Source organism: Carettochelys insculpta, chromosome 8 (assembly GCF_033958435.1).
Source record: "Carettochelys insculpta isolate YL-2023 chromosome 8, ASM3395843v1, whole genome shotgun sequence".
Taxonomy (NCBI): Eukaryota; Metazoa; Chordata; order Testudines; family Carettochelyidae; genus Carettochelys; species Carettochelys insculpta.
In genome coordinates, this window is record NC_134144.1 from 57,033,456 (window position 1) to 57,059,315 (window position 25,860).

The window sequence follows — 25,860 nt, forward strand, 5'->3', positions numbered from 1 at the left end:
TACCATACTGGTCCAGTCTTTTGGCGCCTTTGGTCTTGGGGGAGGGCCCTTGAACCCCCCGCCTCTCCCTATTGTTCACTGCATCCATGACAAAGGAGTCAGGGGGAGGATGGGTGAACAGATGTTCATTTCCCTGTGCCGGGACAAAATACTGGCGTTCGTTTTTCCTAGCCGTGACCAAGGCTGAGGCCGGGGTTTGCCACACTGTCGTAGCTGTGTTGGTAATTGTCTTTATAATGGGCAGTGCCACCCTGGACGGTCCAGAGGTAGAGAGGATGTTTGTGACAGGGTCTACTTCATCCCTGACCTCTTCCACCTGTAACCCCAGACTCTGGGCAACCCTCCTCAAAAGTTGCTGGTAAGCGCCTCCATCCTCCAATACTAGGGATGCAGAGGATCCAGCTAATGCCTCATCTGGAGGAGACGAAGATGATGTCAACATGCCCTCCAAACCTGCTGGTACGGAGGATTCTGGCACTGCTACTTGAGTCCCCAGCACCACAATCTTTGGTGCCGTGCTCGGTGCCTGGGGTGGAGGGCCCCCTAGTGGTCCCTGGTATGGCACTGTGAAGCTGGGGCCACTCTGCACCTGGGATGGCACAGGTTCAGTCGGCGCTGGTGCCCACTGCACCACAGTTCCCGGTGCATGTACGGGCGGCGCCCATGCCTGGGTCACTTCTAACTGTCCTGGTGCCGATGTCGACAGCGATGACGGTGCCAGTGTTGCCATCAGTGCCGGTGCTGACAACTCCACCTGCTCCTTCGGCGGGGCTCACAGAGATGCTGTTGGTGCCTATCTTGGCATCTGGGGAGTGCCCAGCACCCTGAATGGGAGTCCTGCATCTCACCCTTGCTCTTCATGTATCGCCCACGGGGTCCAGAAGGGCCACTGCAGTGCCCCCTGATGGGGCTTTTGTCACTCTCCTTCCAGGGAGCATCGTGAGTGGCACCGGTGCCTGCTGAGTCGGGATGACCTTGTACTCTCACTCCTCACTGAGCTGAAGTAAAGGGAGTCCGATTCCAACGTGGACCCTGACGCCAACGACCATGCTGGTGCCATGGGTCCTGTACCTCTCGTTTGCTCCTGCAGGCTCTGTCCCATTTGCACGGTGCCAATTGATTGTTGGGGTCCCACCAGCGTCGGGAACTGTGGCGGGGTTCCTGGAGCCTGACCCAGTGTCTGGAGCAAGGGTGACGAAGGCTCCCAGTGCAGCGTTTGTAGCAGCACCATAAATTGCAGGAGGCCTTGTGCAACACTAAAGGCCTCCAGTGTCGAGGGCAGTCTGGGAGAGCACGGGCTCCTGCCTTGCACTGGTGTCGATGCCCGCACTTTGTGACCCCGCTCACGGTGCAATTTGGCCGACTCTCCTGATGCCTGTCTTCACCCTCTTCTTTCTTGGGAACGGCCCCCAGTCCCATCTCTTCTTCTTATGAGGCACCAGAGACTGGCTCTAATAGCGCCGGCAGGCGCTAGGTGCCAAGTTCAGCTCTCGGCACCGGGAGCCCTCTGACAGCACCGACGGTGCCGGAGCGCTCTGAACCGAAGATGTGGCGCTCTGCATTCCCACCGAGGAACCCTCTGGGCACAAGGCTGACTCCATCAGAAGAACTTTCAGTCTTTGAGCTCTGTCTTTTGGAGTCCTGGGTTTGAAGGCTTTGCAGATAGAGCAGCGCTCTCGGAGATGAGTCTCACCGAGGCAGCCCAGACAGGCTTTATGGGGGTCACTTTTGGGCATATGTTTGCCGTATTTAGAACAGTTTTTAAAACCCGGAGAGCCAGGCATCACCTGGCGCCGAGGGGGTTAAAGACCCACCTTGGCTTACTAAGTGCTAAAGGCATTATTTTCCTTCAAAGATAACAATCTAAACTATTTACAATGAATTAAAACAACAAAAGCTACCAGCGAACTCTCAATGAGAGTTAAGCTCCAGCAACCGACAGCGCGGCGAGAAGGAACTGAGCAGGGGGCGGGTTGGGCGGTGCATATATGGGTGGCCATAAGGACGCCACTCCTGGGGCACCGCACCGACCCTAAGGCTACCAGCTAGGGCAAAAGGCTTCCGGCAACTGGGCATGCGCACAGCGCACGCCCAAATTGGAACACACATGAGCAATCATTCGAAGAAGAAACTAAGCTTGGCGTTCAGAGCAACTGGATGGAGGCCTTCCAGGTCTCAAGGAATGGCTTAGGCAAGAATTCTGATTATGGGAGTGTATCCTAGAGACACAGAATGAAAAATTACTTGGTAGGTTCTACCTAAACTATGGTAGTTTCACAGGAGATGGGCCCCAGCAGCTGGTGCCTCTCCCAACTGACTGGCACCCACACAGTCAGGCATTTGGCCCAGTTATAACATCCTGCACTCAGCAGAGTTTGGTCCTCCTTAGACTTCTTTCCTAGTTCTCTTAACATTCTGCTTAATGATGATCCATCACTTTTAAAAAGGACCAAAAATGGCACCCACTGTGTTGCTTAGCATGCATACACTACTGTCACACGAAAGAAATCCAGGGAGCACTGAAGAGAGCTGAATTGAATCAGGAGGATGAAAAATAAAATAAAAATCCATCTCCCTTAACTGTAAAGAGGAGTTTCCTTAAGCTGTGATGATCTTTTCACTTTCTTCATCCTTGTTAAATACAGTCGGTGCACTGTCAGATCATGTCAGGCTTTTATGATTGAGAAGAACTAGTGGTTTTTGTAAATTGTACATATTTGGGTAGCAAGGCTCTGTTACTGAAGTGATTGGGCTATTTCGTACTCATGTAGTGCCTTCTCCTCTTCTCTTCTCCCTAATCAAGGCAGAATAACATTGCCTGAAAAGCTGTGATCTTCCATTGCTCTACTCTTCATTATTTTGATCTTTTATCAATCCATGTACTAGGCCATACCTTGTCATAGACATGTTTTCTGTGTTTATGCCTTCTGGCTTCCAAAGGCTTTTATACTTGATGAAGATGCTTCACACAGAAAATAAATGCTGTAGATAGTACTAAGTTTGGCACGTTTATTTTGGTTTCCAGATACAAGTAGTACACTGTAAAACATATTAGGAAACCTGCTTGTTTGCTTGTCTGAGTGGAGTAAATTGCCTGTTACTGCAGAAAATCAAATATGTATAATTTTATCTGGCATGGCCTTTATCTTTATTTTACAGAAAATGTCTTCAGATTGCTAAATTGCCTTTGGATAAATTGTAGCACTGTACAGATTACTGTCAGGATAAATGCTTATAAAAAGAGTCTTCTCAGTGACTGTGGTGGTGGCAGAAGAGGACAATGACTGGACTGAGCTGGATTCTCTCTTGATATTGTTTAGTATCTGTAAACATGAAACAAACCAATTTTTGAATGCCTCTGAAATACTGACAGTGCTATAATTAATTGAGATGGAGGCTGGACTAAAAATGGAAAGGGAAGGTAATTATGATAGCACTACTAAATATCTTGCTTCAGATACCTGCTAAAGTGTCAAAGAAAGAGCTCTTTTGTGAAAAGTCTCATGAGAAATCATAACCAAGCTTGTTTCAATTTGACCTATCAACTAAAATCAAAGTAGAGAAAAAAAATTCTGCAAGAAAACATCACTGCAGGATCAACTGCACATACAGTAATAATGACGATTAATTTCCCTTACCTAATCTCAGACTGTAAAATGCATATACACATAGGCGGACATGCATGCACACCCAGACCCCTGTGCTTTCTAGGTCAGGGAGAGAGACATGGGGTAGGATTGGAGGAAAACTGTATCATTCATAAAATTATTAGAGGAAAACTGTATTATTCAGGTAGTAGTAGTAGTAGGAGCATCCTTCAGTCTACGTAGACTATGGATCGCGCCCTTCGTAGTTCTGTTTGGCATCCTCATTTGCAGCGTCGGCTGTGACTGTGAAGACCCACACGAGAGTGACAGTCGTTGCTGCATCTGTTGCATATGTAATGGGTGTCTGGCAGGTCCTTGCTGTGCCTTCTGTGGGCTCACTTCTCCTTTGCTAGCTGTGTGATCCTCAACTCACCCTTCTGAAGGCCCTTGTATAGTTCCTGCCTCCATCTGCTGCTATTGTCTGCCAGCTCCTCCCAGGTGTCTGGCTTGATGTCTACTTCCCTGAGGTCTCTCTTGCAAACATCTTTGTAGCGCAGCTGGGGGTGTCCGGGAGGTCTTTTGCCAGAGGCTAGCTCGCCATACAGGATGTCTTTTGGGATCCTTCCATCATTCATCCTGTGGACGTGGCCAAGCCTGTGGAGCTGCCACTGCCTGAGGAGGGTGTGCATAGTTGGGATGCCAGCTTGCTCAAGGACGGTAGTGTTAGTGTTAGTATTATTCAGGTAACATAAGCGAATTACGCAAGTACTTGGCAACGAGGGCTGATAAAACCCCTTTGTACCACACACCATGCCACCTGGCATGCTGTATGTGCTACACATTACACGTGTTGTGTAAGTGTTATGTCAAATATTTAGGTGAGTTTTAAGCTATTACATTGGGATTGATTTTTTTCATATCCCTTCTGCTGCAAAGCTAAACTTTTCAGCTCCCAAGAACCTTAAAGGCAGCCATAAAACTCTCAGAATCATTTCATCCAACGCACCTTATATTGACTCATTTGTTTTCTACACACTAATCTATATTTCCAGAGCTAATTCTAACATTCCAAAATCCAAAACAGTTTGTAATAAACATAATTACAACAGCCACAGGTTGAACCTCTCTAATCCAGAACCATGTCATCTGGCAACATCCATAATCTGGCATGATATTAGTTAGCCAGATGATCACTTAACAGGGATCTGGCCAAGTTTCCTTTAGTCCCATAAAGTTTGTTTCCATCCACCAGCCCTGGATTTCAGTGTTCTGTGCTGTTATTTAGCTCTAATTTACCTCTAAAGGTCTTGTAAGAAACACAGTAAGCAGCGGAAATCTTGGTCCTGTGCTAGACAATACTGACCACTTGTTGTCCCACAAATTCTCTCATTCAGTACGGGTCAGGTCCTACGGGTGCCATACTAGAAAGATTCAATCTGTATCTGTCTCAAAAATTTCTTCTCCTCTCCATCACAAGTGGCTTTCCTATTACTGAGGCTCCATATAAGCAAAAGATGACCTCCTTCTCCTCTTTCACTTCCAATACCCTCGCTTCTTTCTTTCTTGCTTTTCACTCCTTGTGAGATTTTATCTCCAGGTTACCAGAACTCAGAAGATTTTGACGGTACTGAATCCAAATTTAAAATCCATACCTGAGTCCTAAACTCATCTAGAGCAAAACACTGCCTCCTAACCCCATGGCAAGTGGCTGGGGACAACTTCTGAGGGCCACTGAGTAAGGTGTGTGGGTGTGGAGGGGAAGGGCTCTGCATCCCAGAAGGAGTGGGGGCTTGGACAGAGGGGGTGGGAGCAAGGGCAGGCAGCCCACAGTGCTGCCCAGACTGTGGCTCTGGGCCCTGCCCCAGCACCATGTGGCATGCACGCAGCAATGTTCCTGTGGCAAGTTAAAGGGCCAAGAATTCCGACCACCACTGCTGCCACAGTTGCAGCAGTGACAGCCAGGAGACCCAGACCCCTTTGAATTGCTGGGCCCAGGGCAATTACCCCTCTTGAAACCTCTGTCGTCACTGGGCCTGACCTCATGTAATAAAACAAAGAATTCTGTACCTATATCTGTATCTTTCAAATGTAAAATGCGTGGATGGGTGGGAGCGAATGCATGTCTATGTGTGTACTTTGCAAGGACTTGATTATAGATGCAGATTTATTTTATATTCTAAAGATTTTAAACTTATTTTCCATAAACCTGTAATGTAGGAATTTACAGAACAAGCAGATCAGGCCTAATGTAAAATTTTCAGCTGTTTCTAAATGACTTCTGGACTTAAGTGTTAGTAAAAACAAATGGAATATAGACTTCTAAGAGCTTATGTCACTTTTGAAATGAGGTTTAGGTACTCCGAAAATTCTATCCCAGCAATTTCACTCTATGGGTAAACAAAACAATGTGTGGAAAACTTATATGTGAAACACCTAAGGGTTCAATTTGGTCCAAATTGCTCATCATTATTTAGAGTGAAAAGTAGCATATTAAGTAGCTAGCTAAAAAAGGGAGTGTATCATTCGATGGCAGTGCAGGTTAATGATATTCAATTAACACTTGACTAATCTGCAGGAAATGAGAACTGAAAAGGAAGCAGTAACGAAGGAGCTGGCTTCCTTTTCTTTCTGTCACTCAGTAGCTATCTAGATACATACATACACCTCTAGTGTAGTAGTTGAGTGACTTACAAACTTGCAACTTGACCCTCCCCGCAAAAGAAGTAGGTAGGGAAATGAGAGAATAGAGTATGGCCACTGGCCCCTTGCTGGTAAGGATATGTCAGTATTTCTAGTCTCTCAAATGTAGAAATACATTTCAATTTCAAATTTGTTATAACAGAGCAGTGCCATTTCAGTTGGTTAAAATTTCAGCCTTCCAATAATAGATGGAACTCATTTCAAGCTTTTGTTTTAATGTAGTACTTCTGTAATTCAAACAGATGGCAGGTGGTTGTTGTTGGGGTTTTTATGTGTATTAAATTCCTACAATGTTATACAACATTAAGTCCGCTATTCTGTGTTCCTCTAAATCCTTACTCAATATCATCTCTGCTCTGACAACTTCAGATCAATGTTCATTTTACTGTGCATCACTCAGAGATAGCTGATTTTTGTTGCTTACTAAATTGGAACCATCGGGAGACCTGTATAAACCACATGAGCTGATTACTACTTACTACCTTCCTATGTGTTTGACGGTTACACTCATTTTTTTTTCATATCACATGGTCTTAAAGAGAGTTTGCCTTCAGTCCTAGGTTTGTAATTTTTAATAATTTTGGATCAACACAGATATATAGAAATAAAATGCAATTTAACAAAATAGTTATTTGTTTGTTGAAATTTTATTTTTTTTCAGAAGTGTCCAATTTACCCTGTTTTTAATGACGTGAGCCAATGGGTACAACTAGAGGGGTGTATGTTTGAGTGCAAAAAAGATTTATTCTGTTGTAACTATACTGTGGAGGGGAGAGGGGATGAAATAAGAGACATCAGAAGGAAGGGGAGACTGATAAACTGTGCAAGATGGGATCACAGAGTTACAAGCTGTGCCTCATGCAGGTGAAAGAAAGAATGCCAAGACATCTGTACAAATAAAAGATGGAAGGGGGTTAATGTTCAAGAGAGAATGATAGGAGAGGGGAAGTTAAGTGTGATAATGTTAACAACAAGCCAGCAAAGATATAAGTTATATAAGTCTCACAAATTTACAACACATTAGAGCAATTACACTTGTAAAAGTTCATTCAAATTTCACATTAGTGAACAATGTGCAAGAATTCAGACTAAACAAGATTCTCAGGCAGCAAATTTCAGGGCTGCCCCCCAAAGCGTGGATTCAGAACCTGGATGGACTTTGCCTATACAAACACACCTTACTCTGCTCCTGACCCCCACCCCCACCCCCGCCGCAAACTTATTTTTTCTCTAGTTTGTTTTTCAAGACCTCAGCACTGTGCTGTCACACACCAGGTCAGCTCTCCTAGTGAATATGTCAATATGAATAGTGGAATGAATGGGACACATCGGGTTTGATGCCTGAGAGAGATGGGACACCTTAACACTCACTTAAGATTATGGGCATTGTCTTAGGGGCAAAACTGCCAGAAACTTGATCAGACACAGTAACAGTTGTGACACCCACAGCACAGCTGAATATAATGGCTTTATTAAAACACTAACAGAAGAAGTACTAACATCACATATGCCATCATGTGCCAACAATGCCCAGATGCTTTGTATATTGGACAGACTTCAAACTCTCTCAGACAAAGAGTTAATGGGCACAAAACAGACATGAAAACACTCCTGATCCACAAACTGGTCAGCCAACATTTTAATGGAGTGGGCCGTTCTGTTAAGGACCTAAGAGTCTGCGTTTTATTGAAGAATTTCCAGTCTGCTTTACAAAGAGAAGCTGCTGAACTCTCTATAAATATAAACAAAAATAATATTCAAATTCGACACATTAACACGTGGTTTGAACCAGGATGCAAATTTTCTGGGTCATTATAGGAGCTCTTTTACATACTTGGCTTAATCTAATTCTTGACTTCCCCTCCTCCCCCACCCCTCTACTCTCTGATTTGCTCACCTTGATAATTTTTTTTTCTGATTTGTCAACCTTGATTACTATTTTTGGTTCTTTATGTCTTAAATATTGAGTCTGTTCTAGTATGGCTATGGTCTGAAGAAGTGGGTCTGTCCCACAAAAGCTCACCTAATAAATTATTTTGTTAGTCTTTAAAGTGCTACTTTACTACTTTTTTGTTTTGATAGTAACAGAAGAAGCTAATCGTGACAGGGAAACCACTGGCAACAGGAAAGAATTATGCACAGGATTATTTTATCAAATACCTACAACAACACTTTTTAATTTTGTCAGGGATTTTTTCATCCCTCGGACATCATCGCCCCCGTGGGTCAGGGGAAGCAAGCCTTTGGCCGTTAAACATCAGGTACAGGTACACTCTAAAAACATATAAGCTGCCATTTAACAGCCCCTTGTAACGGTCTCTCTGAGTCAGTTGGTTTCCCTGGCAACCCTGAACTCACAAACACTTCAAACCCAGGCCTCTGATTGGACATTGGCAAAAACCTTCTAGAAACTTCCATAAGCCTGGAGGACCTGGTTGAAAACCAGGAACAAACTCATGAATATTCAAATAGAATCATGAATTATACATAAGAACGCCAAATAAAAAGCGGCGCAGCACAGCACTCAGGGTCAGTCTGGGGGGGTCTGGCTGTGGACGAAGAGCTCCGGCCCTGGCCTAGAGCCAGCCCTTATCTACTAAAAGAGCTTTAGGGCAACACGTAGGCCCAAAGGCAAGGCAGTGAGGTGGCATACCTGATTGCCAAACCCAGGGCTTGTTGCCCCGAGGGCTTGGTGGCTAGCGGCCTCTGAGGAGCGGCGGTCGGGTGTCGAACTGGCCTGCCTCGGCAGGTACTGCGCGCTCGGCTGCTTAACCCAGAGGCCGCCATCTTGCCTTCTCAGAGCAGCACCATTTGCTCTCGCTGCCCTCACCATCCCGTGACGTCACTGTACCTGATTGGACAACCGGACATGACCACTGTACCTGATTGGACCATCGCTACTGGACACGTAATATTACTACAAGCCCAGGGCATAGCCCGGGTTGCTATCTCTAATGACTAAAACCTTCTTAGACAATTCAAACCCAATTAAGGGATTTAAATTTGCGACTCAGGCTACGCGCCACCCTAATTCCAGTTAGCTGCCTAAGTTGCACACTTGTGTTAATAAGTTTTGTAGTTAAAGCCTATGTAGTTAGATGTTAATTGTGTTTGTAAATAGACTATTTAGGTAGAGGTTTGACCTCCCAATTTTTCTTCCCAAATCTTAACTTCCCCTACGTACCTTTATTCTCCAAGCCCCACTGGGGAGCCCTTCATTTACTTACCCAGCTGGGAGAGGACCTTAACAGGCTGTACCTCGAGGTCTCCAGTAGGGTGGCCTATCTATCCACCCAGAGTTTAAAGGGAAAAGGCAGTTCAGCCTTCCCTCGCTCGGAGAGAAAGATTATCGCAATCCTTCAAAGCTTCTACTTTCTGAACTTTCGTTAATCATCTTTCCTTACCTCTCTGCAAGTACCTACCTAACCTCTTCACATGGAGTTCCTGTTACTGTTTAGTGTAAGTGTTTGAATAACGTTCTCCTGTCAATAGGCTTAGTATAATAGTAATAATAAGATTTAGTTTTAGTTACTGTTGGCATTTGTATGACTTAACTGTTATCATGAACTGTTGTATGTGTTTGTTTTATACATTTTGCTGTTTGATCACATGTTGTTGGGTTTATTAATAAACACAGTTATACTTTTCCTAATATTTGAACCTTCCTCTTCTTGTCTGGCCCCTTCCCTCCCTGAGTGAATCTGTCACCTGCCTGCCAGGGAACAAAGCTCGCTAACCTCTCCTTCAGCAACACGGGGTCGGTGCGGAATCTCTGGGGCCCCCTGCCGGAGGTGGGTAGGGTTGGCCTGCAGAGGGACGGGGCGGTCCCCACTTGTTGTCGGACCTCCACCGTCTCCTCCTTACCCTCGTCTGGAGCTCCTTGGGGATCCGAACAGCATGCTGGTGCGGGGTCAGTGTGGCCTTGGCCCGTGACTCTGCCCGCACCGACAAATTTAATTATAAATCTGCACTTTTGCCAAATGTTCTATTATAAACTCATTCAATATAAACTTAAAACTATCAGATTGTTGTTAACCAGCCAACTACAAGAATTACAATATGCGCACCTTGAAATCAATGGCTCTGTGAGAAAATAGTCTGCAATATTTCACAGCTGAAGTATAAAATTAATCAATCTTTCCATTCAACTAATCAGCAGGTCCATTACCACATATCTAACAGCCAATAAGCAGTGTTTGATAACTTTTTTACAAGCAAAACTAAAATGACAATGTTTTGGCATTGCCATGACATTTCATTATAATTGGTTTTCCACAAAATAATTCCACTAGAAACTATGATGAATTATACTGAAACTTGATAATGCACTAAATAACTTTAAATTGTATATGTAATGTGAGCACATTTCTGAACGCTATATTCACAGACAACATAATCTTTCTTTTGTCTTACTTGGTTGTAGAATACTGATTTACTTCACTGCATTATTACAAAAATATCTCTAGAGACAATTCTGTGAATATTTAAGATTTTCCTGAAACAATCACTGCATTTAAACACAGTCACTAGAAACCAGCATGAGATGGTTGGGGTTCCCCAACCCCCCAGTGATCTGTTTTTAATCTATGCATCAGTCTAAAACAGCTATATGTACAATATATCTGCAGCACCACAAAAGTTACAAGGCAAACCCTGAAACCTGCATTGAAAGAGACCAAATATTCTTATATTCTCTGCAGGGAGTTGGATGTTGTTGGATTTAGATTTCTATATTATCCATTTAAACATCACTTTATTCAAATGGCCTATAGGTTCTTCCAAAGTTAAAACAGTGATTTGAAGAAAATAAACGGACAGGTTCTGAACTGATCTTCACATTGTCATGCTCAAATAGGCTGCTATGACACATGGGGTGTGTCTACACTTGCATTCCTCTTTCGAAAGAGGAATGCAAATAAGGCAAACTGAAAATGCAAATTAGGTATGAATTTGCATATCCATCATCTCATTTGCATATTCTGGTTTCAACAGAGCTTCTTTCGAAAAAAGAAAGCCAGTGTAGATGCTGCTCTTTCAAAAGTAAACCCCATCTTCGAAAGAATCCTTCTTCCCATTAAATAAAGGGAAGAAGGATTCTTTCGAAGATGGGATTTACTTTCGAAAGAGCAGCGTCTACACTGGCTTTCTTCTTTCGAAAGAAGCTCTTTTGAAATCAGAATATGCAAATGAGATGATGAATATGCAAATTCATACCTAATTTGCATTTTATGTTTGTCTCATTTGCATGCCTCTTTCAAAAGAGGGCTGCAAGTATAGACACGCCCATGCAAACTGTTAGCTTTTCAGAAAGAAGGAAAACATCCCAACAGCCACAAGTGTAGTGAATTCACTTCTGTCAACAGAGGGGTCTTCCGGTTGCCAGGCAGCCCTGTTTGCAGAGCTGCCATTCCACTTTCTGTCACCAGAGGGCACTGCAGTCTCGCAGTTCTCTGTCGACAGAGCAAGTTCTGGATAGTAGCAATCTGTTATCAGAGGTTCTGTCGAGATTTCCATGTGGACATTAACTTCTGTCGACAGATAGTTCCCATGTAGACATAGCCTTACAGTCACATAAAATTGAATTAACAGCTTTAATCTGTCCAACCTAACTACTGGTTCTTGCTTCTTGAAAGTTCTGGGCTTTCAATTTCTGTTTCTCAGCAGATTATAAAGTAACATGTGCAAAGAAAGACAAAAGCTGGATGAGACTGTTTTGTTCTGTGCTTATGTGCTAGTGGACCTTGGCCAAACATGGCAGAGGCGGTAGTTAAGACATTGTCTTAAAGACAGAGAGATAATAAATAGGAAATGACAAAGGCAGCATAGAAAAGACCAGTGAAGTGGACTGCAAAGAAAAAGGGATGACATTATTTTAGTACACACAGACTTTCCTACATTCCCCCACACATTTGCCACAGAAAACAAAGTGTCATGTCTCGTGGATGTAAGAGAGAATCTATCTGAGAGCATTTTGAAGAAATTCATTCCTTGGGTTAAAAAGAAAAAATGTGTCAAGCATAAGCAGTGCATGAAGATGTAGGGCCTACTTGCAAGAATGAAACATTATAATGAAAACTACTTATTGGGGAGAAATGACAGGAATGAAGATGTGTATTTGGCTGAGTGGATCAACTGATTAGTCACTAAAATAACTCACTTTGCAATATGTTATGCTTCAGGACTCCGTGGCTGCATCTATACTACCCCTCCCTTTTGGAAGGGACATGAATATCAGTGCCTCATTAGCATTTTCGATCCACTGCATTTACATACCCCTTCTGAAAGGGAAGGACAGTGTAGACACAGCCTTGCCTTTTGGCAGAGCTTTGTTTGTAAAAAAGAGAAGCCAGTACTCAAACAGCTTCCCGCCCTCACACCTCCCAGGCAATCCCATGGCTGGGGCTGCTGATGTGCCAGTATTCAGTACCAGCACAAAAAAACCCACTGCCTTTTAGTATGAGTGTGATTTGATGGGTAAATTCCGAAGCTGTTCACTGTGCTGGATGTTGCTAGAGAAAAAAAGTTTACCTTTGCTAGTTCTTATGATTTATTCATTTAGTTAACTAGTTTAGAATCTATTACTCAGATATACAATATAGAAAGCTGCAGTAAGACTTGCCAGTTGCTGCTGAGTGCCAGTTACATATTTTGATTACATAATGCATGCCCCATATTTTGGGACATCATGGCTAAGGACCATAAAGGTGATGCCATAAGTCTATTCCCCATTTTACTAATCCAGCTTTCCCAAGGAAGCCCACTCTGAACTTGTTTTCTCAAAACACAAAACAAAACAAATACCGTATGTAGACTCAAAAAACCAGTAAGGGGGCTTACTCTAAAATGAAATGCACTCAAAGCACAGCTTTTTTTTAAAAAAAACTTGATATTAATCAATGATTTTTTTAATTTATATTTATATCAATCCATCCTGATGACTTCTTTAATGTTCAGGTTCAGCAGTGTCGGGGGTATAAAAAGAGGCGGTTTCTGGTGTAAGGGGAATGCCTGAGGAACTGTTTTTCCTGTTCACAGGAGCTTGGAATAGTTCTTTCTTTCTTTCTTTCAATTAAGGTTTCAGCAGCTAGTTTATGGTAGCTTCTGAATCCTGCACTCTGGATTCTTACAGTTTGCTAATATCTAAGTCAGTAAATGAGCTTCTCTAAGGAGATGGTTTTGCTCTGATTTAGAACAGTCCCTAGTAACTGGTGGTGGAGGATCAAAATATACAGTCTTCTCTTCAGAGGCTTTTCCAAGACTCAGCAAACAGAAGTAAGACTGGAAGTAAACAAGGAAGAAAAGTAGGATGTTCCTTGAATATGACAGAGTTTGAGATGCACTAATAAGTCGTATTTCCATGGAAGAGAAATGGTTTGTTTTTATTAAACTTGGTAGTGCGTTTTCATGACTTTTTTTTATGTGGACCTTCATTATAGCCTGTCATACATGAATATTTACTTTATCGACAGCTTCTGAGAAAGACTTCAGAGAAGCTTTCATCATATAGTCTATGCATCCACTAATTAAATACTACCAATCCCTTATAATGAGCAGCACTCCTCTGCCTGCCCCAATCTCTATTTCTAAAGGTGGCTGATTATGTCAGAGTTAAGATAACAGGTCACTTCTTGAGGATCCTCCATCACAGACATCAGAGAGCAGTAAAGTCATTGAAGAGCAGCTAAAGCAGCAGCAATTTTCATAGTCTTGACACTTTCTAGTAAATTAGTCACTTGTCGAGCAAAGTGACAGTTATACACGAACACCAAACCTTGCAGAGCTCTTCACTTATTTGTGGAAATGTTATCAATGCCATGGACAAGTAACAGTAAAGTCTCTAATCTGCTTGCTTCTGAAATGCCCTATCTAAGGGGACTTTTTGCAAATCATTTCCTAATTAACTTTAAATCACAAGGTGTTTTTTTTGTTTTAAATTTAGGTATAGCGAACTTTTCTCTCCACCGCCCTGACATTTTCTATTGTAATTAAATCACTCTATGGGTGTCAATGTCTGGGAATAAAAGATGTCATTTAAAACAAAGCAATATCACATTATGGGTATTTTATCTATACCTTATTATAATTGTTATTATTAGTAAACCAACAATCGTTAAAAGTGTAAATATGTAGGACAGCGGAGATAGCCAAATGTCAGGGTATTTTCTGTACATTAATCCGAGCCAGATCTTGATATTTTCACCCATGGTGAGTGACATCTGACTCCATACCTCATTTCACTGATCTCATTGCTGGAGTTAAGTGACATATAACATAGATAAGAGTATCAGAATCTGGTCCAGGAATGGAAGTTTGAGGACTATACAATACAGGGGGGATGGGAGATAAATATAAATGTGTCTTTTAAAATGATTGCTTAGTTTATTACACATAGTTGATCTGAATTTAATGCTCCTGTAATTTGACAAATCTGACTGTCTTGAAGACTGAAATCCTCTTATCTAGGCAGCAAATGGAGAGCAGGGCATGGGGCAACATATCAAAGTTTCTGCAAACTGATGGTCTAAGGTATGTGGAGACCACTTCTCTCTACTGGCAAAAGGATAACTATGGTTACTTAGACACAGAAAGAAAGAGGAAACAAATTCACATAAATACATCCTTGATAAATATGCTGCAATGTGATGCAAACTGTTTCAGTTTAAAAATATAGCCTTTTCTCAGCATCTGCTGTAAGGAAACTAGCCAGCGGGAAGTGCAGTGCTGCTATTCAGTATGTAGACTCATGCCTGGGTAATATAGATTTACCAGGCCAAGATATACCCCTGCTTTACAAACCCTTGATGATATGCCAGAGTGCAATATTCCCATTGACATTCTGGTCTCCTGAAATGAGGCTGGTGTCAGACAGTTAAACATGTACGGGCCCTTGTTCAACTGCAGAAACTCCAAAACGGATGACTACCTTGTTTCTGAACAAAGATTTGTGAATGAGGTGGTGTCCCTTTTCCTAAGTAGCAAGGCAGTTGCAGCTGCCACCATAACATGTGCCAACTGTTGTGCAAGTGGCAATAGGAACAGGAGGTTAAGGCAGCAGGACAGCAGCAGCACCTTTTTCAAAAGGTTTCCCCGCCAAAGATTTGGGTTTCTCTTCTCTTCAGCAGCTAGACTACAGCAGGACAGACAAGGTTGGACCTGTCCGCTTAGCAGCAGTGGGAGCAGAACCCCCTGGAGGGACTTTCGTGTCATAGACACTTGCATTCCTGGTCTGCAGGAAACTTACCATGCTTTTTGCATTTGTCCCTGCACCAAAATTCACTTTCCTGCAAACCCCACTCAACCCCAGTGGCTCTGCCCACAAATAATGCAGAGTAGTTTGGTCCAGCACATTACAGGATTAAAAAGCTGGTATGAAAACTAGAATTAAATAGAAAGAAATAAGCAAAACTATGGAAAAATAGAGAACATTAAATCTGATTGGATTTTGACATTTTAACAGCAGTACAGATTTTGCTTCTTCCCACCATGGTATCAAGTTCCTTTTCTGTGATTAGGATTTTCCCCTTTTGACATGCACAGCAAAAAGCCCTCAGTTTTGAAGTGAGTGAGCTTTTCCCAGAGCAAAAGCAAGTACTATGTTCTTTTAATATGCTTTGAATTTTGGCAGAACGAAATTCAGAGAAAGCTCACGAACATATTAGAACAAAACGATTATGTTCAGATCATGCAGAGAACGGGAAATAAATACAGGGATGACATTTTAATTTACCGAGTCTCTTCAGAAACCTGCTGTGGAAGGTCATGTGGTCAAAAACTCTTGGTCAACAATATATTCAGTTTTCAACATCCCTTTTCAAAACGCCACTTTTTCTTCTATTACCAGCTCACATGCTACAAGGCTTTTTTCTTTCCCTTTTCCCCAGATTATGCAACAAATGTAGTTAATCTTTAGCTAACAGAATTCTAATCCTATAAAGGAGTAAATTGTTACCTCAAATTCGTTGTAGGTTATGATTCCTAAAGAATCAGGCTTTTCCCAGTGAAAATAACATTTAGTTAAAAATGGCATTGAATTTCTCAGCAAACTAGGAGCAGTCCATTCTCTTAGCCACTATGTGGGAATCTTTCCAGCTTTTGCACTCTTACGCTTAATAATAATTTTCTTAGCTTAATTGTTCATATAATTGGGGAGAGGGGGCAGAATGAAGGAAAAGCTAAAAGAGCTCTGCCACAATTCAGGAAGAGGTTGCTGTGGCCATGGGGGGCAGGGAAGCTGGAGCGGCAGAAGGGATCTGGCCTTGACCAAAAGAAGCAGGGCAAAAACTAGCCACCCCAGCAGAAGCTTCACCCACAGCTCCTGTGTACAAGTACTTAATTATCAAGGGCCAGAGTCTGACTCACTCTCTCCCACATTGAGACGCAAAGTACTGGTCATATAGACCCATTGGAAACTGAGTCCCATGTAAATTATCGATCAAGTTAACATGCAGGAGGATGAGTTTTTTATCAATGTCAGTAAAAGTTGATTTCGCTATTCACTCACCGACAAAAAAATCCTTCTAAAATAATTAAGGCTAAGACTTTGTCATGGATATTATTAGTCAAAATCACAAAGCAGTCACAGGCAATAAAGAAAAATTCACTGAAGTCATGTCTGTCTGTGACTTTTACTGAAATATCCATCACAAATGGGGATCTGCAGGTCTTCACAACATGTGCAGCAGGACAGCTGTGCAGCAGCTAGGAATGGTGTGGGCCCCCACCATGGGTTGGATATTGAAGCTCCAGGGTCTCCAGTCACCCAAAAAGTGGGGCAGCAGCTGGTGGCTGCAGCTTCCCCTGCTAGCTGCAGGGGAACCCGCGGCCTGTGGTGGCTGGAACTGTAGCCATGGGGTTACTCCATCACCCTTGGCGGCCAGGTACTGTGGGTTTCTCCCACCACCCGTAGAGCTGGGAGCTATGGGTTTTTCCAGCTGAACTGTCTACAGCAGTCACAATGGAGGGGTCCTCCACCACCCTAGAAGCTGGGAGTTGGGGGGTACCCCACACTACTTGCAGTGACTTGAAGCTAGGAGGGTCACTAGAGCCACCGGGGTACCCCACAGCCCCCACCACCACCACCACAAGCCATGAGGGAGCCTATGCCTCCCAACTTCCACAGGCTGAAGTCATAGATTTTGTGATTTCCACAACCTCTATGACCAAACTGTAACCTTGACAAAAATCCATATTTACAGATGTGGAAAGTAAGGGAAATGCTGGTAGAGAACTTCAGAGTTTCAGCTGAGAATATTTGGTTTGTACATTATGAAATGTGATGTTGACAGTGTATTTAAAAAGTTAAAGCTTCATAACTTTTTGAAACTCAACATCTACAGTTGTTAAATAATTATTGTCTCGCTGACCCTTCCCATAATTTCCAGCAATTATAAACATTAAGATAAATAAATTTTAAAAAGCCTAAAACCCCTACTTTTGCACAACTGTAAAAACTAAAATAGATAAAACGAGAAATAAATGCTTAAACATAAACATTGATATTTCCCATCAAAATTATAAAAAATAAGAACTGATTGAGAATATCAAATGTTTTCTACCAAACATAGACATAGGAAATCTTTTCTCTTCTGGCTTTTGCCACCCCCAGAAGACCTCTTTGCAGCGTACCTCTTTCCACAGCATGTCCTCTTTACATTTAAGCGGCAAAAGAAGGATGCCTCAAAGATTTCATTACCACTACCTCTGACTGTTGAGCATACTGCCTTTCTTACACCCTAAACGCAGAAGGCCCTTTCAAGCATTTTATTTTCAAATCTAATAGCTTTAATCACTGTGTTTCTGAACTGGGATGTGTAAAGGAGTAACTTCATCAAATTAGTAACACCAACGATTTCTAGGCTCAGCACAACACAAAATACCCAAAACAGTTTGTTTATTTCTGCCATAAACCACAAAAGTTAAAAATCTGAGAAATCTACATTAGCATGGAAAGCTTCAAATGTAGCAAATTGAAAAACATATGCAAATATGAACTAAGCAGCAGAAAGGCCATGGAGGGAGATTTTACAATGTTCTACATACCATGGAGTCCAAATCCACACCCAATATTGCAATGAGAATGGCATGGTGATGAAGTAAGAGTGCTGAAGATGAAGCAAATTACACCTCTCACCCATCTCCCCATAGTGGTAAATCAGTATTTTGCATACAGCCTTTTTCTGCCATGTTTTTCTCATGCCTAGAAAATGCTTTCTTGAAAAGTGGTAGCCACTCCAATGTGGGCATATATTTTCTGAATGCTGCTCCACACCTATTTCTTTTGTTGAATTCAGAGACCAGTACAGTTTCAAAATTTGTCTCAGTGTTATGTGGCTAAGAGAAATTACTATTGTATCCATGTACAATGTTCTTCAGAATCTTTAAGGAAAACATGGGGATTTCACAGCTGTAAGTTACACCATCTGCTCATCAATATCAGTAAAACAGTGGATTTTCTACAAAAGTAAAGTGTATTTTGTTCATTAAAATACACTTACTTTTCAAACTATGGAAACCACAAAAAATGTACCATAATATATCAATAGGAAAGAATTAACGTAAATCTTAGATTAACCTTTCTGGAGGGGGAAAAAAATGCTTACCTCTTGACTGCAAACCATGACCACATGCTTCAGTCATTCCCAATACGCCATGTCTCACAGAATCTGGCACCAGTACACAGTGACTCCATTTATAAGTCTTCCATCTATGATAATAAACATAGAGGTAAGGGGTAGGTACTACTACAATTACTTGGAAGTGAAGACAAAAAAAATTATTTAGCTGGTGTTAAGGTAGAGGCTACATATCAGTAATTTAAGGATAAAAGTGAAAAGAATGTTTTAATTTTTCCCTTAGAGAGCTTTATAAACTTAAATTCAGATATAAAATTAACCATAAGAAATCTACATGCATCCCTTTTTCTCCTTTTTTTTCTTGTTTACTGTCATAGGGCCTGATTTAAAAACTACTAAAATCAACGGGACTTTAGCAACCTCTGGATCAGACTCTTCTTCTGCAAATGCTTATTAATGAAGTTAATATTTTGCAAAATTGGTCTTTTAGGTTATGATGTGTAATATTTAGAAATGCAGGTGAGCATCTGTCCACCTATTTTACAGCTACTTAGAAACATGTATGCATGATGTCTACTGTCACTATACGCATTCTTCCTTTTTTCAGTTCTGTGTTGTGATGCAATGATCTGGGGCTCAGAAATTTGCATAAAAAGATCTCTTTTTACTAATACTCATAACAGATGGTCACAAAATCGTACTGAAGAGTGGCAAATAGTTTCCATCATTCTGCTGTTTCTCTACTCAGATGCTAAAAAATACACATTAGGTTGTGTGCACATGTAGAGAAGAAGGTGGACTATCTACATTAATCATATAATTATCATTAAGGTAGTTTAGTGACTGTAGTCCCACATTAGATTAAACTGATATTTAAAATACACTCAGGATTAGTTTGTTTTCTCATAGCACCTTCACACCTTTTCAAAACCAAAGGTTGTCTTTTTTAGGATGGTGCTTATGTTGAGGCTCATTTCTGTGAAACCACGAAGTAGTTCTACTAAAATGCATCTTTTGTTTATACAGAACTAATAATGATGTGGTATTTTATGGCCTTTTAATGAAAAGTTATTAAGTAAATTGTACATAATTAAAATATTAAATATATTTCTGGAGCTCTAGAGTGTCAGTGATGGCTAGCTGATTTTTTACAGAACCTGGAAAATAGACAGATAGGAATATCTTCACATTCTCTTTCTTCATATAAAGTGTCTGGGCAGTCCTGTCCCCCATTGGCAGCATTCTGAATGATAATCCTATAGCGGAACTGTTTGATTGCTGTAGCATTGTCTGTAAGAAAAAAGCAGCAAACATTTGTTTACCAGGCACAGTTGTCATCGTCTGTGCATTAACTCTCTGGGTTAAAATCCTGCCTGAGGTTACAAGTCATAATACATCAAAAGCTTAATCCTGCAAAGCAGGAAGGGGTACCACTCTAAATCAAAGATATCTTTATCTGCTTTAGGGTATCAGTATGTCAGACTGTGGATTGAAGTTCTGTGTGATACATCATGAGCTAGGGCACTGGGTATGGGCCTTTTACAGTGTGTCAAATCAAACAAGAGAATACATGAGTTGCTCCCTAACTATCTATCTATAATGAGACAAAACAAAACTTGTGTTGTCATTGGGAGTGGGTGTGGAGGGGTAAGATGGTTTTAGGACATATACCAGAGATCTCAGGCTGCCACTAGTAAAACATACTCAGAGTTTCTAAAAATTATAGGCAGTAACTGTCTAACATGCAAATTCTTGCAACCAACTTGTGGCGATCAGAGCTACTGAACTGCCCTGCCCACATGGAACCTCTGGAGTTACCCACCACCTGCAAATATATCTCTGCAAATTAACAGCAACAGACCTACAAAAGAAGAAACCAGAAAAGCCATTGCCCATCTAAAGAGAGGAAAATCACCCGCTCCAGGCACTATCCCTGCAAAAGCAATCAGGGCATGCAGTGAGACATCAGTCAAAATGGTGTATAACCTTTGGGGAAAATTTGGGACGCTGAGGTGATCCCACAAGACTGGGGACATAGCTACTTTATTAGTTATACCTAGCTCATAGAACTGGAAGGGACCTTCAGTGGTCACTGAGTCCAGTTTCCTGCCCTCTCAGCAAGATGGAACACCATTGCTGACTAATATATACATTAAGTCTGTCTACCATAGACCCCTAAATGACCCTCTCAAGGATTGAGCTCCCCACTCTGGATTTAGCAGGCTAGTGCTCAAACCACTGAGCTATCCCTCCCTCCACAAGAAGTTTTCAAAGGCAACCTGAAGGAACGCAACAACTAGAGGGGCATCACATTACTGTCTATTCCAGGAAAAGTATTCAGTAGGATTCTCTTGGAAAGAATGAAGACAGAAATTGATAGACAGCTCAGGGAAGAACAGGCTGGCTGCTGAAGCAAGAGATCTTTTACTGACCAAATAGCAGCTCTCAGAGTGATCACAGAACAGTTGTTTGAGTGGAATTCCCCCCCGCACCCCGTACACAACCTTCATAAACATGAAAAAGCCTTCGACAGTGTTGTTAGAGACACCTTGTGGAAACTGCTGCAACACTGTGGTTATCTCATCTAAAATAATTAATTTGATCTGTTCAACATTTGAACCCTAGACATGCTATGTTGTTCACAATGGTGTTTTCACAAAATCCCTCAGCATACTCTCAGGAGTACAACAAGGGTGCCTGTTGTCACCTTTCCTGTTCTTGGTCTGGATTATGAGCAGGACAACAGATGGCCATCAATGAGGCATTCAGTGGACACTTTTCAAATAGCTAGAGGACATTGATTTTGCTGATGATGTCACACTCCTTTCACACCAGCATGAGAGCATGGAAGAAAAGGTCGCAACACTAGACAAAACTGCCTCAATAACTGGACTGACAATTGAACAAGGGAAAACCAAGACAATGAGGATGAACCAGTCCAACAACATCACCACCATCACACTGGGAGTAAATGACCTAGAAGATGTGGAGCAGTTCACCTACTTGGGAAGTATTATGGGCAGAGACAAAGAACAGAAAAGGATATCAATGCCAGGATCAGGAAAGCAACAGATGCATTCAAGACTTTTCATCCCATGTGGAGTTCACAAATATCTGCAAAGATGAAATTGCAGATCTTCACAAATGGTAAGAGTGTTCTCTTGTATGCATGTGATACCCAGTGTACTAAAAAGTCTTCAAATCACAAGCTGCAGACATTCAGAAACAGATGCCTGAGGTACATCCTTCATATCAAATGGTAAGACTTTGTCACAAATGAGGAGCTTTGGAACAGAGCAGGACAAGAACCACTTGATGTTCAAATCAAGAGGAGAAAGTGGAGATGGCTAGGCCACACTCACAGAAAACCATCATCCAGCATGGTCTGTCAAGCTCTCACACGGAAATGGCAGGGAAAATGCAAGAGGAAGACCTCTGACAGTGTGGAGAAGATCTATGGAGACTGAAGGACAACAACTGGAGTACTCCTAGAGTCAGGTAGAAGATTTGTCCCAAGACAGAATGAAGTGGAGGAGATTTGTAGATGACATATGCTCCACTCGGAGTACAAGGGTTTAAGAAGATGACTTGTGGTGATTCCACATCATCCCTCATTCTAACATGAGGTCACACCAGCTAGGAACAAAGAACGTTCAAATTTACAAGATTGGAGACAGCATCCTGGAATGGAGTGACACTGAAAGACCTAAAGAAGTTAAGATAGGCAGTCTAAGCAGCTGGCACCAGGGAGCCACCACTGATTTCAACTGGGACCATCTGGGGAGGTCCAACCTGTATAAATTTAGAAAACACATCATCATCTTTCATTATTAAAAGTCAGACTACACCATGCCAATTTACACAGATATTTTCAGAGTATCCAACACACTCAGAAAGCATCTCTTCATGAGAGGGACAAAAAATGGAAGGCCACTACCAGTTTCAAGAAATAGTAGATAGATTCTGCAGTACCACTTGCATTTTTTTAAAGAGATATTGCTTCTTGTTCTAATGCCTCCCTGCTCCCCAACAACCTGTTAGGCCCCTATCATTGAAGCACATCATCTGTGATAAAAACAGCCATTTCTCATGTTCACACACCATCCATTTTTAAGGTTCTGGAGTAATTCCAGAGGCTGAACACTTTGCAACCTCTATTTTATTCCTTTTTTTTCACTTATTATTTTCACTTTCAGCCACAGAGACCAATTATACCAATTACAAGAGACAAGGATGAACAGAAGTTATCTCAGAGTATTTGAAATGGCAGAGACTGAATAAATGTACTTGTAACAAACTGTGTTCTTGAGTCATCACAGGTATGTGATTCAATTATAATTCTTTTTTGAATTATGTTGCCCATGCATCAAGGTTGCCCTAAGTGCTGCCCGTGTTTCTGAAGTGTGTGATAATCCTTTACCAAGAGGCTACCTGATGTCTGATAACATTATTTGTAGTGAAAATACCTGTTTAAATGTTAGATAGAAAAGTTGGATGCAGTTTTGAGAGGTAAACCACAAACAGTTTAGTACTTAAAACTGCATTTTTCAAGTACAGATTCACCTAATCCCTGATTTTACGCCATTGTGTTTCATTTTAAATCTACTTTTCCTGCTTCATCTGTAGCTTAGTCCTTACCTATCCGCACATTGTTTTCATTAAATAAAACTCTTTTACAAAAAAAGAAAAAGAATCCCTAACAACCCTTGTATGTATAATGACTTGTAACTTCAGATCATGTTTGTTTTAATTTCACACTGCAAACGAAAAACAAAATTACAATACAGCCATATCAATAACAAATCTGAAGGCAACAAACTCCCACAACAGAGAAGTTTTAATTTAGAATTATATTAAAATGACAACACCGCCTAGTAAATTCAACAATTAATTTAGTCTCATTTTAATTGTAGAGTATTATTTAATAGACAAAGTAATTTAGAAGGTAATTTATTCTACTTCTTTATATACAGATCATTTAAAGTCTAAAAATAAACTGTTAATTAAAAAAGGATTTTCTGTTTTAAAAAACAACTCATTTACCTATAAAATCTAACAGCGCACTACCAGGAGGCTGACAGCAAGAATGAAAGCATCTTGATCTCAAAAAGCACTTTCATCCAAACTGTTACTAAAATACTGAATTGGTCATAAAAATAACCTGACAACAGACCCCTGAAAACACAAGTAACTAAAGATCCACAGTTGCAAAGAGCATCTGCTAAATAAAAATGATAAATGATGCCTTAAAAATAGCAAAGCTAGGCAGCTAATTCGGCAAGCCTGGTGTGCCTCTGAAACTTTGGGCTGTAGTCAAATAAAAATTATCCAACCCACTGATTTCCAAGATATGAGGACAACAACAACAGAGACTTTAGAAATTACACGCGTAAGAACAACAACCAGTCTGATGAAGCGGGTCTTTGCCCATGAAAGCTTATGCTCCAAAATATGTCAGTCTACAAGGTGCCACAAGACTTCTTGTTGTTCTCGAAGCTACAGACTAACACGGCTACCTCTCTGATACTTGTCGATCATGAGAACGTTATAGGTTTCAAATAAATATCACTTACATTTCAAATTTCTCTACTAGGAGGCCATGAACACTCTATTGGCCTCTTATAATCAGTGTCCCTCCAACTCATTCCCCATAAGCCTCCTTTAATGCCACTGTCCCCTTCCAAACCCACTGGCTACAGTTCCACTACAGCACTCTATCAACAAAGTCACAGTCGGAAGAGATTTCCCTACAACACTTTGCTTGACAGAGCGTGGCCACACACAAAAGCAAATCAAGAGAGTGCCACTCCCTCTGTTGACAGAGCCATCACACTGCCGGTCTGGTCTCTCGGCAAAACAGGCACCCGGAAGCATAGCAGACAGGGCTGCCCAGGGGTGTGGATGCTCGGTCTGTTGAGAGAGGCCCCCAGGGTGTTTGCACAGCTGTTTTGCCAACAGAAATCTGTCAGCAAAGGCGTTATGTCTCACAGCAGAGAGGCAGAACCCTGCTGGGGAAAGTGCTGGGTTCTGTCGATATGCTATCGACAAAAGGCACTTTGTGTGCCAACGCGCTGCGTGGCTAGGGCTACGCTAGCAGGTTTTGCTGACAAAATCCAGGTTTTGTCAACAGAACCTGCAGAGTGTTTACACAAAAAATGGGTATTGTCAACAGTGTGTCGACAAAACCCAGCACATTCACGGGCAGCATTTTGCCTTGAAGGAATGAGGCTTAACTCTCTGGCCTCTGTGGTCAGTACCTCTGGCCACTTTTAAAGAGACAGGCAGCCCCAGACACCCCGTGGAATGAAGCTGGCCTGTGGAAGCAGCAGAACCACACCCTGCCAGCTGCATGTGCTGCCAGCCACTTCCTGAGGCCCAGAAACATGAGCCAGGCCTCCCAAGACCCCTGCCCCCTCACAGGATTTGCCCCGAGGGTCCCAAGAACCACCTCGGGGGTTTAAAAAGCAGGCTTCCCCTTGGACAGGCCCTGAGCTGCAGGACCTCTGGGGTGATGAGGCCCTCATCCTGGACCCCCAACACGAAGCACAGGAACACACCTGGGTACCTTCACCTGGCCAAAGCCCTGGTGAGGTGTGAACACCCGGCCCACACCACAGAGCAAGTTTCCAATAACTATGCATGGGACATAGTTAGGGTTAGTGATGTTTATTTTAAACCTCCCATATCCCCCGTACCAAGCCCCAAACTATGTTCAGATTCCCCCATCCCACCGCCCCTGTACATAGGTACCCATGATTGCCCTTTGTACATAGTTTGCATGAGTGGCCTTTGTATACAAATTTTCATGTTGTTGTTAATATAAGGTTCTTGTGTCATCAACCCCATATCCCTCTTCATTGGGGTGGGGTTATGCAGTGAGGAGTAAAAGGGCAGGGTTGCAGTGGGGATGGGGTAAGACTTTAGGCCCAAGACCCCAAGCAGTGGGGACCCCAGGGGGGTCATTGGGAGGTTACCAGTAGGCCCTCCCTTATGTGGGCCCT

The 25,860-nt window shown here is 42.1% G+C and overlaps 1 protein-coding gene across 1 annotated transcript in view; it reads right to left on the bottom strand.

Moving 5' to 3' along the window:
- Nucleotides 1-25,860, bottom strand: part of THSD7B (thrombospondin type 1 domain containing 7B) — a 440,276-nt gene that overhangs the window by 206,691 nt on the left and 207,725 nt on the right. Inside the window, exons 10-11 of the mRNA XM_075001414.1 lie at nucleotides 20,017-20,149; nucleotides 18,887-18,990 (exon numbers count right to left, since the gene is read on the bottom strand). Coding sequence (XP_074857515.1) covers nucleotides 18,887-18,990; nucleotides 20,017-20,149 — 237 coding nt within the window. The remainder of the gene's footprint in view (nucleotides 1-18,886; nucleotides 18,991-20,016; nucleotides 20,150-25,860) is intronic.